General features: G+C 35.4%; 1 protein-coding gene across 1 annotated transcript; it reads left to right on the top strand.

The window, feature by feature from the left end:
- The first annotated feature begins 1,706 nt into the window (after window positions 1-1,706).
- Window positions 1,707-7,149, top strand: LOC145805717 (uncharacterized). Its single transcript, XM_082900899.1, has 2 exons — window positions 1,707-2,610; window positions 6,899-7,149. The coding sequence occupies exons 1-2, from the start codon at window positions 1,707-1,709 to the stop codon at window positions 7,147-7,149; spliced, it is 1,155 nt and encodes a 384-aa protein (XP_082757025.1).
- Window positions 7,150-20,462: the final 13,313 nt, after the last annotated feature.

Raw genomic sequence — 20,462 nt, 5'->3', positions numbered from 1 at the left:
CTGTAATACCTTATCCAATTGGTTCCAAAAATCTCTCTTAGTCTGATTATCTAATCCTACTTGTGGGGCGTATGCACTAATAACGTTCACTATATCCTCTTCAATAACTAGTTTAACCAATATAATCCAATCACTTTTCCTAATATCCTTCACTACATTTTCGATAAGACTCTTGGCAACTATTATTACTACCTCATTCCTGTGTCTATCTTTACTACTATAATATAGTTTAAAATCAATATCTTCTATTTCCCTAGTTTTCTCACACATCCACTTTGTTTCTTATACGCAAGCTATACTAACTTTCCTCCGAATCAAGACATCTACCAATTCCATAGTCTTACCGGTTAAAGTTCTTACATTCTATGTGGCTACCCTACACCTGTAGTCTTGGATTAGAAGAGATCCAATATGTTTTTGTTATTAGTTCAGGTTCCTCAATAATATTATTAGAGAAATTCAGTTCGTCACATAGAAATTTCAACTTGTCATAAAGAAATTTGTTTATCTATGACAAGCTGAAATTTCTTTTTGAAGAATTGAAATTTCTTTGTGTAGACAAATTTCTCTATATCAAAATTTCTTTATAAAAATATTGAGGGACTTCAACTATTATGAAAATGTTACATGTCATTTATCTGATAAAATCTTAATATCAAGAATCTTAAACTAAAAATTTCATTTAAATATTACTTAAAAATAAATTGCTTTTGAAGTTTTTTAATTTTTTTTTTTAAAATTTAACATGTCCCAATTACGTGGATACCAACCAAACCAAAGACAAGAAAACAAAACACCAAAAACACCTACGCTACAAGAATAATACCACACTTCGAGGTGTTGGGAACCTTAATTTTAGTATAAAAAAAAAAGTTAAAAAATCATTAGAAGTTATCAAATAAATTTTTTTATATTTTAATTATATATATATATATATTTTACTTTTCTCCACTTCTTTTCATAAAAAATTAAAAAAAAATCAATTCCCAAACGCCCCCTAACTCCAAATGCAAACCAGCACCCATAAACCATCAAAACCAATGTACTAAACAATTAGGGAAACAGAGGAAGACCATAGCACAAAACATAAATAGAGAATTAGAAACATTAGTCCATACCCAATCTCAAGTAACCAAAACTAGCAGACTAAAATGAAAATTGTACCAGACAAATCAAAAATTTCTACCAGTAATTTCATCGACCCATCCCTTTCTTTAATCTGCATAGTTTTGTAATCGTTATAGGTTCAATATTCCTCATGAAATCACCAATTGAAATCTCTGTAACAAATGCATAAGATTTGTTAAAATTAATGACATATTTACATGGCATACATTAGATACATTGGATACATTGGGTTCATGCATTCTTTGTATTCATGTATTTTTATATTCATGTGTTTTATATTTATTAGGTTCATTGTCTAAATTATATTCATGTACTTAGTTAGTTGTAAGGTTGTTCATTGAACTTACGTATAACCTTCTCTGTATAAAAGGATGTAAGCCTACGGGCAAAGAAATAGAAAATAGGGACATTCAAGATCAATACAAGTTAAATTCAATACAAAATCATAGTTCATTCTAGAGAGAGTTTTATCAAAAGCTAACAGAAGTGGTATCAGAGCTTTGGTTAGGTCAAGAACAAGCTGGGCGTAGAGAACGGATACGGGAAAACAAGGCCCAAAGAAGAACAAGCTGATGTCCATGGTGAATTCCAACAACCAAAATGTATCTACTCCCATCTTTAATGGTGAATATTTTGATTTTTGGTATGTGAAAATGAGAACTATTTTTGTCTATACAGATCTTTGGGATCTTGTTGAGAATGGGTTCGAGGAACCTGAAGATGAAAGAGCTTTGACAAATCCCCGAAAGAACCAATTAAAAGAGCAAATGAAGAAGGATTCAAAGGCTCTCTCTTTGATTCAACAAGGAGTTTCAGAAGCAATCTTTCCAAGAATTATCAATGCAACAAAAGCAAATGAGGCATGGGATATTCTTCAGAAAGAATATAGAGACAACTTGAAGGTAAGAACCATCAAACTTCAATCGTTGAAAAGAGATTATGAAAATATAAAGATGAAGGATATGGAATTGTTGAATGATTATTTTTCTAGAGTTATGGAACTTGTGAACCAACTGAAAATTTATGGGGATAATATTACTAATCAAAGAGTTGTTGAGAAAATTTTGATAAGTTTTCCAGAGAAATACAATCTTATTGTTGCTGTCATTGAAGAAACTACAGATCTTATTGATTTGAGTATTGAAGAATTGATGGGTTCAATTAAAACATTTAAGCAAAGGTTAAGTAGGCAATCTGAAAAGTCAATTGAAAGTTCCTTTCAATTAAGCTCAATGTTGGTACCTCTAATTCCCAAGAAAGAAGAAGAGGAAGAAATGCAAACGGAAGAACAAGAAATGCAAGAGGAACAAGAAGGTCTAATTTTCAAAGAAAGGAAAATGAAGAGTCCACTTAGCAAAAGTGTGGAATTTGCAATTGAAGTACACATGTTGATAAAGATTGTTGGTTTCGGGGATAGCCAAAATGTTACGATTGCAACAAATTTGGCCATGTTAAGAAGGATTGCCAAGTCAAGAGCACTCTGTAGACACCCCATTTTTGACCGTCCTCAAGACTTGGACGTCATCGTTTGAATACTCGATGATCATCCATGCTCGTGTTCGTTTTGAGTTCTCGGGGGTCTCTGCTACGCGCCTTACCTCAAGATCTCTTAACTTATCTGTTTTGTGCTTGGTTGTGGACCAAGCACTTGGGTTTTTGCCTCTGAGAGCAAGGAATGGGTTGTTGGCCATCCCCACACCTCACCGGCCATGGCTTGAGGTCACCGGCCCTGTTTTCTTGCTACCGGCCAAAGGTGTTGGCCGGTCGGCATTGTGTTCGGTCAGCCGGCCACTGATTTTGATCAATCGGCCACTTTTTCTGGCCGAGACCTTTTCTTGAGGGGGTTTGAACCCTTTGAACCCTTATTTTAGCTTCTTGAGGAAGTTTGAACCTTTTGAACCCTTGGTTTTAGCTTCTTGAGGAAGCTTGAACCTTTTGAACCTTTGTTTCAGCTTCTCCAAGAAGCTTGAACCTTTTTAGCTTCTCTAAGAAGCATTGACCCTTTTGCTCTAGCGTCTCCAAGAAGCTTGACCCTTTTGTTTTGGCTTCTTAGAGAAGCTTGAACCCTTTGCTTAGCTTCTTGAGGAAGCTTGACCCCTTTGCTCTAGCTTCCTCAAGAAGCTTGGCCTTTTTGCTACAAGCTTCTAAGAGAAGCTTGGCCCCTTTGCTCCAAGCTTCTCCAAGAAGCTTGGACCTTTGTTCCTCTATAAAAGAAGAGCTCCTCTTCCATTGCAAGGGTTCCAAAAAATTTGTCTAAGGCTCCATACATATATCTCTCTTTGTATCTCTACACTTAGGCTTAGAAAGAGTGAGATTCTTGGCCCTTTGCACACCACCTCATAGCCTAACCCTTCCACCATCAACCTAAAGTTCTTGGAAGGTCTTGAGAGGGCTTAAGGAGCTGGTTTTGGTCCAGAGAAGTGGCTGTTTTGCTGAGCTACAAGGGTGAGCACACTTTACCCTCTTTTGGTCTTTATTTTGCTTCATCTTTTAGCCATACTTGCAAGTATTTTCGAGCTTTGTCATAAACTGAAAAAAATCTTATTTTGAGCTCCTTTTGAAGTTTGTTTAAGACCACTTTTGTGTTTGGGGTTGTTTAAACCCTCTTAGGCCTTGTTTGGCCTCATTTTTGTGCATTTTTTGTGAGCTCCGGGACCACCTTGTCTTGGCCTTCCCACCACTAAAATCTCTCTGGATTTCAGTGGTGGGGATGGTGTTTTGAGGTCCTAAGAAGGAGAGGGTCATCCCCTCTCCTTGTTGTCTTCAATACCTGCCTTATTTGCCTCATATTTGAGCACCTTTGTTAAGTGTGTGTTGACCATATATTAGCATGTATTTGGGGTTATTTCAGCATGCCTTAGATCTGTTTTGACTTGGTTTAGTCATCCCATGCATGCCTTATACACTTGTAGTGTAAATCTTACAAACTAGCTTTGAGTGCCTCATGTTTGAGCATGTCTTTTAGCTTGTTTTTGGGGCCATCTCAAGAGGTTTTTGGTACTGTTTTGACTTGCCTCAGATCTATTTTGGGTTGGTTTGGTTGGCTCTTGCATGGTTAGTACACTTGTAGTGTAAATCACACACACTAGCTTTGTATGCTTGATGAAGTAGCATGTCATTCTAGCCTATCTTGTGTCCATTTCAGCATGTTCTTGGGCTTGTTTTACCATGTGATACCTCTGTCTAGGTTTGGTTTGGTTAGTCTTTGCATGCTCCATACACTTGCCATGCAATCCCATGAAATAACCTAGTATGCATCATACCTTAACATGTCATTTTAGCATGCTTTTGGCTTGGCTTCAAGAAGCTTTTGTCTTTGTTTTTCCATGCTTGAGGTCTAGTTTTGGTTGTTTTGATCATGTTTTCCATGACTTGTATAGCCACCGTACATTTTACCTTGCTAGCTTTGGGTGTGTGGGTCACTAGCATGCTTTACTTGGCTTATTCTCATGATTTGGCATCATTGGAGATCATATTTCAGTCCATGTTTCATTCTTGTATGCTTGCATTTTCCATCCTTTCAATGCTTTGAAGAGTTGATGTCTTATGCTCTATGTTTAGGCCCTTGTGTATGCATGCTTGTGTGTGTGTTTTCATGCCTTTGTCGCATCATTTTGACCGCTGATTTGGGCCTATTTGAGAGCTGCCCATATTGGTTTAAGACCATCCCTTGCATGTTGTTGCATGTTTGCCTTGCATGCTTGAATGTCCATGTTGCATGTTTGTCTAGGTTGCATTGCATTTGGCATGCTTGTTACCTTAACATGATCATGTTGCATTAGTTTTGCTTGCATGCTTGCATCTCATCCCTCTTGATCAACCATGATAGAGATTGGGGGCCTTATGTGTTTATGTGCATCTTATTTGACATTGAAATTGCACACTTGGCCTCTTTGGCCATCACGCATTGAAATGCGCGATTGGTGGCCCAAGAGTCTAGTACCATACTCCCTTAAGTCTTAAACATGATAGGGAGGTTGGTTGTGCAAACATTTGCTTTGAAATGCATTGCTATGTCTTGTCTGTCCTTTTCTGCTGTTAAACAGGTTTCCGCAGGAATAGATGGCCGGTCAGCCATCTCCAGTGTCAGCCGGCTATCCATATTTGGCCAAGAGTTTCATTTGTGGTCGATGACCACTTACCCATGGCCGGTGATCATTTCTCTTGGCCAGTGGCATCCCACAGTGTTTAGAGAGTGTACCTTGGGATTTGTGCAATGTTCAGAGGTGTAGAGCAGTGTAAACAGAGGCAACTGTGGCATAGCGATGGATTTTCGAGCGGAGCCGGGCATGCGTGCATTTAACCCTCCTCCCGAGGCTGTTTTGTTGCTTTCTTTATTTAATTAATTTGTTTAATTAGTTAAGTGGTTGTGTAATATTTAATTAGCTTGTAGGTTAGTTAAATCTATATTATTCTTTCAGTCCCTCCGAGAGAGGGTGAATTTGTAATAAGCGTGCGTGTGTGTGATGCATGTCTTCCAACCCCCACGTCTTTCTCCCTTTTATTTTACCGCTTACGATGGTTAGATTGAGGGCATATTTCAATTAGCATACCTTACGCTATGCATGTTTGCATCCATTCATCTGTATTGCATGCACCGGGCTCGGCGCATCATGCTAATTGCATTGTATTTCAATTCCAAGTTGAATACATGTATTGAACTGTCGCATCTCATATGCCATTCTTAGGGTAGCCGAGCCTATTCTAGTTGCATCTTTGCATGTGTTGCATTAGCCATCTTAACATGAACTAGGATTATGCATTTGATTACTAACTAGCTTCTGTTTTGGCTCAGAGTACTCGGTAAGTGCTTATGCTTTAGCATCCTTGCATGCGTATGAGTGTTGCCATGACAGCATGCTTGCCATGAGGCTAATTGTTTATGTGATACAACTGCCTGAATGCCTGTGGGTAAAGGTTGGATTGCTTGAATTGGGACAATTCATTGAAATCTGTATTTTAACCTACTTGCGAGTAGCAAACTTCAAACCATTTTCCAAACAAACGGATATGCAATGCTTTGTTCAAAATTAGGCGATCTAGTCTATACTTGTTTTGCTGCGCGCATCACATAGTAACTCTAGCTAATTAACTGGAATAAGAGCACATAATGTTTTCAAAAATCGATATCATGGTTAGTAGAGGCCGATCTTTGATCGGGCGAGTAGGGGTGCTCATAGCTGACCTTCCCCAATCGTACCCAAGTTCCCGAACCGAGGCAACTTTGGTGATGACGGACACGTGGCCTTAGGCAAACGAGTCAAGGTTTCCTAAATTCTCCCATAAAAAAATATTTAGGTGGCGCCTCTGTATCTGGCAAAGCAGTCCATGTTTGGCACTTCTTTACAAAAAATCTGTTTTCAAAAACGATTTGCCGGATTTGGACTCTTTGGTTCAGATTTAGAACCATGACAACTTGAGTCCTGAACTGTAGTCAGCCCTAACGAACAGAACGGGATTCCCTCCCGGGACGTTCGGGGACGTCTACACACTCAACAAGCTAATTTTTTCGAGGAGTAAGAAAATGAAGGGCACATGTTCTATGCTTGTCACAAGGCATCGGATCAAAACAAGGATGTATGGTTTCTCGATAGCGGATGTAGCAATCACATAACAGGAGATGCGATCATTTTTGTAAAAATGAATGCTTCCTTCAGTTCTCAAGTAAAAATGGGAAATTGTGCCTTAGTCCAAATAAAAGGAAAAGGTAATATTGTTATGGAAACCAAGATGGGTACAAGATTCATTTCCGATGTTCTCCTAATTCTAGACTTGGAGCAAAATTTGCTAAGTGTTGGACAACTTATGGAGCATGGATATCTTTTTCACTTTGAAGACAATTTTTGCAAAATTTTTTACAAAGGGGGGAGAAGTCAAATTGTAGCAAAAATCAAGATGGAGAAGAATAGAAGTTTTCCTCTCATTTTCCAGTATAGCAAAAATGCAGATTTGAAGATGGATGTGATTGATAATTCATGGCTTTGGCATAGAAGATTTGGGCACTGGAATTTCAAAGCTTGAAGCATCTACAACAAAAGAATATGGTTTTTGGGTTGCTGACCATTCATGAAGTGCAACATATTTGTGAAGGTTGTGCACTTGGAAAGCATCCCTGGGAGTCATTTCCAAAGGAGAAAGCATGGACAGCTAAAGCACCATCAGAGCATGTCCATATCGATGTGTGCGGACCTATGGATACACCAACTCATGAAGGTAACAAGTTCTTCATTATTTTTATTGACGATTTTACTAGAATGACTTGGGTGTATTTCATGAGACAAAAGAGTGAAGTTTTCTCTATCTGCAAGAAATTTCAAAATCTTGTTGAAAGACAAAGTGGTTGTTTGATGAAAGTATTGAGAAGTGATGGAGGCGGAGAATACAACTCAAATGAATTTATGAAATTTTGTGAAGATATTGGTATGGAAAGGCAATTGACCGTTGGGTACACCCCACAACAAAATGGTGTAGCGAAAAGGAAGAATAGAACCATAAAGGAGATGTCCAAGTCTATGCTACATGAGAAAGGGCTACCCAAAACGTTTTGGGTTGAGGCCGTGTATACAACAATTTACTTGATGAATAGATGTCCTACAAAAGCTCTTATGGACAAAACTCCATTTGAAGCTTGGAGTGGAAGGAAACCATTGGTGAATCACTTGAAGGTGTTTGGTTGCATTTGTATGCTCATGTTTGAAAAGAAGTGAGGCACAAGCTTGATGAAAATAGTAAAAAATGCATCTCTGTAGGTTATAGGTCGAAATCTAAAGGCTATAGACTCTTCAGTTTGGATCAAAAGAAGGTGATTATTTTTAGAGATGTTCTTTTTGATAAGAAGGCGTCTTTTGATTGGAAGGAAAAGAAAGTCTAAGATCAAAGCTTTGCTTTCAATGAAGAATCGGAAAGTCCACAAGTTGAAGATGTTGCAACTCTTGAATCTCCACAAAGATTGTCACCAATTGCCAGTTCACAATCTTCTCCAAATTCAAGTTCAAGTTCTTCATCTCTAAGTTCAACTCCAAGAAATATAAGGAGTCTTATGCTGTGTTTGGTTAGGGGATTTGGGGAGGGATTTGGAAAGGGAAATGGAAAAGGTAGGTGAAATGTGAATAAAATATGTATATATTTCACATAGTTTCACACATCTTTTCCCTTTCCCTTTCCAAATCCCCCTCTAAATCCCCTAACCAAACACACCATTAGTGATGTGTATGCAAGATGCAATTTATGCATTGTTGAACCTAAAAATTTTGAAGAGGCAATTAAAGATGAAGCATGGAAGAAAGTAATGGAAGATGGAAATTCATGTGATTGAGAAAAACAAGACTTGGGAGCTAGTGGAGAAACCGAAAGGAAAAGAAATAATTGGTATGAAGTGGATTTTCAAAACAAAGTTCAATCTAGATAGCTCTATTCAAAATAACAAAGCAAGACTTGTGGCTCTATTCACAATAACCCAAAACTGATTTCCAAGAAACTTTTGCTCCTGTGGCTTGACTTGATACAATTAGAGCTATCATTGCTTTGGCAGCTCAAAAGGGTTGGTTCTTGCACCAACTTGACGTGAAATCAACATTTTTGAATGGAAAATTTGAAAAAGGTGTGTATGTTGATCAACCTCAAGGCTTTATTGTCAAAGGCAAAGAAGATAAAGTATACCAGTTGAAAAAGGCTTTATATGGCCTAAAGCAAGTACCCTGGGCATGGTATAGTGAAATTGATGCTTAGTTCAATGAAAAGGGTTTTCAAAGAAGCAAAAGTGAGCCAACTTTGTACATCAAAAGGCAAGATACAACTGATATTCTCATTGTTTCACTTTATGTTAATGATTTGGTTTTTACCCGTAGTGATGAAAAATTGATTAAAGATTTTAAAAGGAAGATGATGAAGAAATATGAAATGAGTGATTTGGGGCTATTGCATCATTTTTTAAGCATTGAAATTTACCAAAACAATGGTGGCGTTTTTATTTTCCAAAAGAAGTGTGCTCAAACACTTCTTGAGAAATTCAAAATAAAGAATTGCAAATCAGTTGCTACTCATTTGATTATGAATGAAAGTTGTCAAAGAAAGATGGAAGCAAAGAAGTTGAAGCATCTTGTTATAGAAGTTTGGCTAGAAGTTTATTGTACTTAACTACTACAAGACCAGACATCATGTATGCTACAAGTTTATTGTGTCGGTTTATGCACAGTCCAAGCCAAATTCATTTTGGGGTTGCAAAAAGAGTGTTGAGATACATTCAAGGTACACTTGATTATGAAATTTTTTATGAGAAATTTGTTGATGCAAAGTTACTTGGATTTTGTGATAGTGATTGGGCCGGATGTGTTGATAATATCAAAAGCACTTATGGGTATGCATTTTCTCTTGGATCAGGTGTAATTTTATGGTTATCCAAGAAACAACAAACTGTGGCACAATCATCCACTGAGGCCGAATATATTTCAGCATCATTGGCAACTATACAAGCAATTTGGCTAAGAAGAATTTTAGATGATTTTGGTGAGAAGCAAGGTGAAGCTACTCCAATTATGTGTGATAACAAGTCTGCTATTGCTATGACAAAGAATCTTGTCTATCATTCTCATACCAAACACATTGCCATCAAACATCATTTCATTAGAGAAGCTGTGGAAGATGATGAGATTCAAATCAAGTATTGCAAAACTGGAGATCAAGTTGCGAACATCTTCACCAAAGCTCTATCAAGGGACAAATATGAATTTTATAGATGAATATTGGGTGTTACACAATATGGCATTAAGGGAGAGTGTTAAACTTAATGCAATATTTACATTGCATACATTAGATACATTAGATACATTGGGTTCATGCATTCTTTGTATTCATGTATTTAATATTCATGTGCTTTATATTTATTAGGTTCATTGTCTAAATTATTCATGTACCTAGTTAGTTGTAAGGTTGTTCATTGAACTTATGTATAACCTTCTCTATATAAAAGGATGTAAGCCTATGGGCAAAGAAATAAAAAAGAGGAAAATTCAAGATCAATACAAGTTAAATTCAATACAAAATAATAGTTCATTTTAGAGAGAGTTTTATCAAAAGCTAACAAGATTTCACCCAAAAGGGCCATTACTGAAACTTTTACTGAAACTTATGGTTAAATTTGAGTTTGTCCATTAGAATCATATCAAATAAATATTTTACAAAAAATTTAAGTAAAAATTTGAGCAAGAGCTCGAGATCAACCATTGTAGTTGGCCTGTATCGTCAATGTAATAGTAACAAAACACCTTTCATTTCTTTGAATATGTAGTACTCTGCACCATGGTGAATAAAACGGAAGCTAACAAGAAGGTAAAAGCCAAGAAGACCCGCGATGAATGAATAATTTTGATTAATAATATGCTGGCTGAAGTGAATAGACCGTTGAAATTGAGTATCTATAAAGTTCCAAATAAACTTGTAAAACTCAAGGAAGATGCCTATACACCCAGTATTGTCTCCGTCGGACCTTTTAATCATAAGAACAAGGAGTTGCTAGCTTTTGAAGAGCACAAACAGCGATATATGCTACATCTTTTTATGAGAATATTTGAAGTTGCACCATCTACCCTCAAGGAGTGTGCCATTGCTATACTAGATTTGGAAGGAGAAGTTCAAAGATGTTATTCAGAATATATAGGGTTTGATACGCAAGAGCTAGCTGAAATATTGCTAGTTGACGGCTGCTTCATACTCGAACTCTTTTTGAGATATTCGGATATGGAGAAGTATATGGATAAAGTTGAGGAGGACCCTATTATCAACAATGCTTGGCACTACTTGAGAACCAGATTCCCTTTCCTATTCTGCAAAAGCTTTTGGACATTATAAAAAAGCATATGCCACACCCATCAATTTAGCATGACTCTTTTTAAAACCAGCTTTGGCTTTGACTATCAGCGACAAAGTAGTTAAAAGTAAATTCGAGAACTTCACCATTTACTTGATATCTTGCACAATTTTTACGTCCCCCCAAATTTGAGCCAGCATGGTAAGCAAAGTAGTGAATCCAGAAAGTGTGCTGGTGCTGCATGCCTTTTGAAGGCAGGAATTCGACTTCATGTTGACACCAGTTCGGAAAATTTACTAGAGATAAAGTTCAAAAAAGGACTTGTTACAATGCCATCATTACACATACATGAATCTATCACAGAATCAAATCTTTCGAAATCTGATTGCTTTTGAGCAGTGCAACATTGGCACCTCACATTACATTGCATCATACGCGTTGCTTATGAAACGTCTCCTCAGTTCCTGGCATGATGTAGAAATTCTCTGAATAAAAAAGATCATAATAAATGATTTGAGTAATGATGACATTGGCAGTGGCGGTGATGAAGTGGTTACAACTCTCTTCAAATCCATGTGCGATGGAGTTGTTTTAAACGACTTTTGGGAGCTAAAATTTTGATGACATTGGGAGCTAAATATTTCGTCACTCCATGGACCACATTGTCAGCCATTGCTGCAGGCCTGATTCTCGGCTTCACTGCCATGCAAACCTATTACTTTGCCAGAACTTATTATCATCAATACTAAGTTCTTCTACATCATACATGGTAGAGGGTGACTTTGACAACCAATAATGCCAAGATTATCTTCTCTTTTTTTCTCGTTTTTGTTTACTGCGTGGTTACATTTATACTAGTTGAATGCTAATGATATCCATGCTGGAGTCATTATATTCAACTAGTGTAATTATAATATTTAGGTTGTATTTGGTTCATGAATTTAAAAATAAAAAATAAAAATTGAAAAGAGAAATAAAAAAGACGTGAGAAATTAAGTGAAATGTAAGTATGTTTTATTCACATTTCACCTATATTTTTCTTCTTTCTTTTCAAATATCTCACTAAATTCATGAACTAAACACATCCTTAATAAACAAAAATACCAAAAAAAGATACGATCATGTTAGCATTATTGTTTTGACCAAGGATCTATTTGATAAGCTACAATTTAATTTCTTTAAAATATGTTTTCAATTGTTTTAATCAATAATGTGGTTCGTACGTATTTTTTATGCTTTTTTAGAAGTGTACTTTTCGCTACTTGAACGTTGTAAGGTGTGTTGATAGAAAAACTATAATCAACTAACTCATTTTCTATTCACTATATCTTTGAAGTATACATCTACCTATATTTATATACAAAGCTATAACAAACTAACCAACTAGCTTAACAAACTCATAACTAACTTCCTAACTGCGTAACCAACTCTAAGCCTTCGACCGAGCTGGTGAACCAGCTGAACTGCAACCTGAGCGTGACCTACCTGAGCTGGCTGAGCTGTGATCCTCAACATTCCCCCTTAAGCTGATGGCAGGAGAAACTGACATCAGTTTGGTTTGAAGATAAGAAAATCTAGAGACTGACAAAGGTTTAGTAAAAATGTCTGCCAACTGATCAATGGTGGGAATATAGTGTAACATAAGCTTTTTAGTAAGAACTTGATCACAAACGAAATGACAATCTACTTCAATATGTTTAGACTTGGAGTGAAAGACTGGATTAGATGCTAAAGCTATGGTAGAGACATTGTCACACTAGATAAGAGGAACTGCAGGAAGCAGTATACAAAAATCATGAAGTAACATGCCAATTCAAGTAAGCTCTGCAGCAGTATAAGCCAAAGACCTATACTCTACTTTAGTGGAAAATCAAGACACTGTAGCTTGCTTTTTAGCTGACCAAGAAATAAGATTTGATCCTAAAAAGACACAATAGCCTCATGTGGATTTCCTGTCAACTGAATCTCCTGCCCAATTTGAATCTGAATAAGCTTGAAGATCAAAGGAGCTGCGTGTATAGGTACCCTGAGAAAGAGTCCCCTTAAAAAACCGAAGTAACCTTTTGACTCCAGCAAAATGACTATCAGTGGGATTATGCATATGCTGACAAAGCTGATTGACTGCATATGATAGATCAAGTCTGGTGATTGTTAAATACTATAAGGCACCAACAATACTTCGATAGAAAGAAGGATTGTGAAAAGGGACATCTGAGTTGTGAGGCAGACTAGGTTTAACAAATATAGGGGAAGAGTAGGGCTTGCAATCCATCATGCCAGCCTTAGTGAGAACATCTTGAGCATAATTGTTTTGAGAAATAGCATAAGCTGAACTAGAGGTTTCAATTAAAATAACAAGAAAAAAAAAAAGATTCCCAAGTTCTTCAATAGAAAATGCCTGATGCATTTTAGTAATAAGAAGTTGAATTTGAGTGACATCATTCCCAATTATCAAGATGTCATCCACATAAACCAATAGAGCAATAAAGACTGAACCAATCTTTCGAATGAAGAGAGAAGAGTCACATTTACTGTTCTTGAAACCCTGAGAGAGCAAAAAGGCTGAAAAGGTAGAGTACCTTGCTCTTGGTGCCTGTTTAAAGCTATACAAAGCCTTATGCAGTTTACAAACATGATGTGGATGAGAAGAATGTTCAAATCTTGGTGGTTGCAACATGTAGACTTCTTCCTCAAGAATGCCATGAAGGAAAGCATTAGATATATCTAACGGCTTAATAGGCCAATTGTGATGGAGAGCAAGACAGAAAAGAATTCGAATGGTGGGCAGCTTAGCAACTGAACTGAAAGTTTCCTAGAAGTCAATTCCTTCTTGTTGAAGATAGCCCTTGGCCACTAATCGAGCTTTATGCCTAGCAATAGTCCCATCAGAATTTCTCTTAACCTTAAACACCCATTTACAACCTATGGCATTCTTTCCAAGAGGAAGAGAAACAAGAGACCAAGTCTTTTGAGCTTGAAGAGCTTGAAATTCCGCCACCATAGCCTGTTTCCAAATAGGAATAACCAAAGCCTCCTCGTGAGTGGGAGGTTCAATATCATGATAGGAAGAAGATGAAGCAGTTTTGCGGATGGTCAGGGTTGCTTTGGACCTAGTAAGCATAAGATGACAATTAGAGGTAGGGAGCATAGAAGAGAGTGAATGAAAAGAAGAAGGAATAGGTAGTTGAATAGAAATAGATTGAATAGGTAAAGAAGATGGATAAGGAGGAGAAATAAGAGGAATAGAAGACTGAGAAGAAGGAGAACTGAGAGGTAAACAACAGAAGGTGAAGGTAAAACAGTAGAAGATCTCAAAGAAAAAAGACCACGTTCTGGTGAAGTAGTGGCAACAAAGGAAGCCTATAAAGGTGTAGAAGGAAAGGGAGAAGAACAAAAGAAAGACTGAAGAAAAGGTAACTGGGAAGAAGAGGAGGAGAATGACAGAGAAGCATGCTAAGAAAAGGGAAACACTTGTTTATTAAACGCCACATGCCTAGAAAGATAAATGGTACTAGTTTTGAGATCAAGACATCTATATCCTTTTGCAAATTTTGCAAAAGAATGATATCCTAAGAAAACACACTCAACTGACTTAGGTTGCAATTTGGTAGGGTGATAAGGCTTGATCTGAGGGAAGCATTGACAACTAAAAACCTTAAGAATACAAAAATCTGGAAGTTGATGAAATAAAGTTTCAAAAGGAGTTTTGTAAGCCAATTGGATGAAGGCAGCCTATTAATGAGGTAAGTAGCACAAGCAATAGCATCAAACCAGTAATGAACATGGACAAAAGAATGGTGAAGTAAAGCAATGGCAATTTCGGTAAGATGCCAATGTTTTCTTTCATGCATACCATTCTGAGATAGTGTACAGGGATAGGAATGTTGATGAACAATTCCTTGAGACACAGTGAAGACTTTCATTTTTTTTTTTTTTTTGGTTTGAAACAGCCAAAAAAACCTTTATCGATGTAGACCAAACAGTACAATTATAGAGAGAAACATCAACAAAGACGAAGGGTGCAAAAAGCATTAAAGCTAAACTAGCCAATCCCAACTAGGTTGGCACCAGCTAACTAGCCCAATCATATGCTAGCACCACCCTAAGTTGGAGAGAGCCCAACCACAAAAAAGAAAAAATAGGCAACACAGGGAACAAAACACAAAAAACTGAGTGTTACACATTTCTCCCTCGAAGGCAATATCTAGCTTGCCTGAGATTAAATAGTAAGTCCTACACTGAAAACAAATACTTAGAGCAACTAGGTTTCAACCATAATGCAATCCTTATATGAGAGGGTTCAAGAACGTCGTTGAAAGGGTTCAATAGACCACAACAGAACCAAAGGGACACCTCTCCAGAGCTTCCTCTCCTACCTCCTAAAGCATTGACCTTCCCACCATAAGAGAATACCTTCAACAGATTCAGGTAAAGCCCCTTGAAGATCCCACCCATTCAACATTGTAGACCACACCATCCAAGCAAAGGGGCAAGAAACCAATACATGATTTACATATTCATTCTCAGTCTCGCAAAAAACACACAATGTTGAAACATTACTTGGAAGGACACTAATCCTTTGGAGGAGTACTGCTGACTTAATTCTACCTCTCCAAGCTAGCCAAGTTAAAAATTGGACTTTAGGATTCAAGTAAGTAATCCACACCAGTTTACTTGATCTTAATTGAGGGCCTGCTGAAGCTAACAATCCTTGATATACAGAACACACTAAGAACTCCCCTGAGGATGACGCCTTCCATACAGGGCAATCAGATTGATCTGCTACAATGATTGTTGAAGACGTTCATTTTGTTATTAAAATATTATGTGCTACCATTTGTTCTAAGGATCTTAAGTGTTGTAAAAAATTGTTACTCTGCATATGCTTTGAATTCAAGAAATTTATCATATACTTCACTTTTGTAAGTCAATGGATACAACCAGGTAAATCTACTAAAGTCATCTACAAAAAGAACATAATATCTGTATTCAAAAATAGAGGAAAAAGTGCCCCAAACATCATTGTGGATTAAAGCAAGAGGCTTATTTATAGCGGAATTAGACAATTGAAAAGGTAATCGGTGACATGCAATAGAGAATTTTAAAAATTAAAAGGGCCACATTAGTGATTTTTTTTTTTTTTATGAGATATACGGATTATCTTATTGAAGCGATGGTATTAATGTCTCAATATTTTGTTTTTGTTTGCAATTTAACTAGTTTAAATTAATTTTGTCAATGTAATTAGAAATATATGAAACTTATAAATCTTTAATGTTGATGGCTTGTGTAAAGCAAAAAGTATAACATAATTAACATGACTTGCTAAATGATTTCACTTATTGTAATACCTGACTATGCGACTGCCCTCTCTCTCAATATCTCACCACATCTCTCATTTCCCCTAACATGTAGGTAACGAATTCTCCGTCACTGTCTCCGTCTCAAAGAGTAGGTTTTTAATGAATATGAATTCTTAAATGGTAGGATTCTTTAATTTTTTTAATAAGACCAAATTATATTTAATAAAATATTAATAACATAAATAAAAAAATTTAAAAGATATTTTATAGCTTGATGAGGGGATGGGACCCAACTTCCATTTGGCGTCGCCCTGCTAGTGTTGGTGGGTCTACAACATCCAAATTTTGGCAATTTGGATGAGCTTGCATGAGGCATAGTGGATTTTGTTGGGCATATACTGATGGAAAGTGTTTGGATGTGCAAGTTTTTATAAATATATATAAATTATTTTATAAAATCACGTAAGTTCTTACAAATATATATAAATTAAGATTTATTAAATTTTTATGTGTTAATTTACGTATATGTGTAAAAATTTAAGCCATTTTATGAGATAATTTACGTATATTTGTAAGAATTTATACAAGCATATATAATATGAACTTGCACACCTAAGAATTGCCCAACAAGAATATGGTGGAACCAAGTTTTGACACTACCTTAGGGCTTGAGATCACCTGTCTCAATTTGCTGCAACAATCTTCTTTCCCATTATTTAGATGATGCCACGTTATCTTGTGTAAAATTAAAACTTTAGGCTTGCCACACGGGATTGATTCTGGAGACAAGGAATTACTTTAGATATTCGAAAGTTTTTGCCACACTTAACCACCACCGACACAATAGTGCGGAAAAGGAAGCAACAAATAACCACTGATCTGGTAGATATGCAATGAACTGTGTAATGTCAGGTCTCTATTTAAGGTCATGTCTCTATTTAACGAAATCACCATTAGTACAAATGGATGATTTAAAGGACTCCGTCCATTAGGCCTTACCGGTTAGCCATACTTATCTACCTGAATTTGACTGATAGAAGAACATCACAAGTTGGGTTTAAAATTAGGAAATAATGTCTCCAGTCGAAATTTTAACTGGATCTGACAGTTGGCTCTTATTGGTAAAAGACCCCGTTCATTAGTATCAGTAAGAGATCTCAACTGTCCAGTCCAATTGAACTTTCAATTGAAGCCAAACCGAACAGTTTAAATAATTGATTACTCAATGAGTGACATTAATGTTATTTTACCTACCCGTGTTTGATCGATAGATAATGTAAGATTAGAGATATATGGAAATCTACATAGATTACATTATGAGTAATTCTAGAGATTCATATTTGAGAATTCCACATATACCTCTAATAATGTGATAAAGAAGTAGAGTTTCACATAATGGAGTATGTTACAAATCAAAAATTGATATATATCATTTCACATCATTATGAGTGAAATTATAAAAATTTCATTAATATCTAAACTATTTTCCATACATTATAGATATCCAAATACACATGGATATCTGTAGATAAAGATAATAATAAATAAATAAAAGAAAAGATTAATTTACATATATAGAGATGGGCATCTACCATGGCTGTCAGCCTGTCACAATGAATGCTGTCATGCATGATACATGACAAGTTATTTGGGTTGTGTTTGCTTCACAAATTTGAAAAGAAATTTTAAAAAGAAAAAGAAAAGTTGTGTAAAATATAATTATATTTTATCTACATTTTACTTATATTATTTTATTTTATTTTTTAAATCTTTCCGTAAATTCATGAATTAAACACAGCGTTAATGCTAAATTGATATGAAAGAAATTTCTTAAGAGGTAGGTTATCTCGAGGGCAAATGCTATAGGTCCTAAATTTTCTACCAAATAAATGACCAAATATCTCATATGGATGTGAGGTCCACAAAATTGCGGACTCCACACCCATGTCATACATTTGGTCATCTGTTTGGTAGAAAATTTGGTACTGTATTGATTGTTCACCACGGGTTTTGTTTTGATGACTTGTGGTGACAAGTTATTTAACATTAAAATGGATGATTTATTTTAAAATTATACTTGTTAATTATTGATGTTATTCAAAACAATTTTGATAAAATTATATGACTACGATTATTAGATTAAATTTTATTTATTTTTTATTTTTTATTTGTGTGTGTGTAGATAACCTATAAAATGAAGGTTACAAAATAAATAAAATGGATCACTAAAATAGAATCTATAGCTAGTCCCATTGGCCTAATAGTGCAGCCCAGTCTAGAACCTATTGTCACTTCTTTTAATGATTCCAAGAAAGAGGTTGTTAAACAATTTGGACGTATTTTGAATTTTGAATTTTGAAACACAAACATAATCTTCAACCCAATGCTATAATGGAATCTATAGTTAGTCCCACTGACCTAAATAGTATGGTTTAGTGTAGAACCCACTGTCATTTCTTATAATGGTTCCCAGAAAAAAGTTAGACGATTCAAACATGCTTTGAATTCAAATAAGGTTAAATAAACAAAATGGAAAAATGGAATGTATAGTTAGTCCCACTGCCCTAAATCGTCTGGTCCATCTAGAACCTATTGTCGTTCTTATAATAGTTCCAAGAAAGAGGTTGTTAGATGATTCGGACGTGTTTTGAATTTTGAAACACAAATGTAGTTTTCAACTAAATGCTAGGCTTGCAGCTTTCATTTGGAGTAGGATCCCTCCAGTTCAAAATCTGAATTGTACAGTGATGTTTAGGCTTGTGGGGCTTATTACGGGGTCTGTTTCAATTATCTAAATTATTTATTTTATCGGGTACTTCATATATTTTATTTACAAAAAAAAAAATTAAGTCCATCCAATAATGGTAACCTATTCAATTTATAATGTTTGTCACTAAAAAAATAGATGATTTATTTTTAAAAACATGATTGTTGTCCATTTGTTTTTGTGACAAACACAATATATTTGATAAGTTACGATTATTTGATCGACCTAATTTTTTTACAGATGAACCATACAAAATGCCTAACAAGATAATTGAAATAAAACCTATGGTGGACTCAACAAGTCCAAACAACAACCTCTAATCTCGGTTTTGGACTTGAGGATCCTCTTCCTTTTCGTTTTTAACACACAAGCAATAGGGTGTTCAAATTAGCTCGTGAACCGAACCAAACTGACCTCTTTGGATTGGGTTGGTTTGATTTTTTAATGTATTGATTTGGTTTTGGTTCTTAAAATTATCAAATTGATAGGATAGGGTTGGTTCTTAGTTTAGTCTTGCCTAAACTGTACCAACCTAAAAACCGAACCTATACATATTTTAAAATTTTATTGATATTGATATGTCTTCACCTAATTAGACTATTACAATGGACTTGATTGCGCCTAGTAATTTTCACATACACAAATTATTAGGGGAATGAATGAAGAACTAGAAGTTTGGATTTCGTAATTCATTTAATTTGTATTGATTGTATTAATAGATTCAATTTGTATTGATTATGTTTAAGTTTGAATTGGATTTAATTTATATTGGTTTGCATTTATTTGTTTGTGTTATATTTAAATGTTAAAAACTTGTTTATTTTAATTACTTATTATTAATTGATTTACTTGTATTTATATATAGTGGAACCGTGGTTCTAATCCGAACTAACCCGAGCTACATTGGGTTAAATTAGGTTGGTTTTAGTGTATGATTGATTTGATTATGGTTCTAACAATTAAGAACCGATCATGATTAAATTTGTTTTAAATTTAATACCAAATCGACTTATGAACACCCCTAATTGACAATGCACATAAAATTAAGGACTTTCTGTTGGACTATTTTAGGATGAGAGGACCACATAAACATAAACATGCGTGTTTAGTGTGAAAGTCTAGTCCTTTGGTTCAACAACCATAATTTTGTCACAACCTAATAAATTGGCTAAAAATTATTCAATGACTTTACTTATATTGAAAAGATCTTCATGGGATTTATTTTTTTTTATTTTATCTACTAGTCAAAAAAAAAAAAAAAAAGTACTAGAGATGTGTTTTCCACGTTTGTAATAGGTAAATATGATAAAATTTTGGATTAATTACTCTTAATATTTTTATTTATCAAAATGTCAATTTAATTTTTTCACTTTCATTTGTAATAATCAATTCCTACCCCTTAAGTTAAATTGCAATGTCACATCTTTGTTCATTTGCCGTTAACATGATTGACAGAAAA

Source organism: Camellia sinensis, chromosome 13 (assembly GCF_055761805.1).
Source record: "Camellia sinensis isolate YWXY chromosome 13, ASM5576180v1, whole genome shotgun sequence".
Taxonomy (NCBI): Eukaryota; Viridiplantae; Streptophyta; class Magnoliopsida; order Ericales; family Theaceae; genus Camellia; species Camellia sinensis.
This window is presented reverse-complemented; position numbering and strand designations above follow the sequence as displayed.

What these genes read in the sequence shown, in the direction of transcription:
- LOC145805717 (XM_082900899.1), top strand. Translation starts at nt 1,707, where the DNA reads ATGGTGAATTCCAACAACCAAAATGTATCTACTCCCATCTTTAATGGT. An exon ending in TGCCAAGTCAAGAGCACTCT is followed by an intron (nt 2,611 to 6,898) that starts GTAGACACCCCA and finishes TCCTAATTCTAG; the next exon opens with ACTTGGAGCAAAATTTGCTA.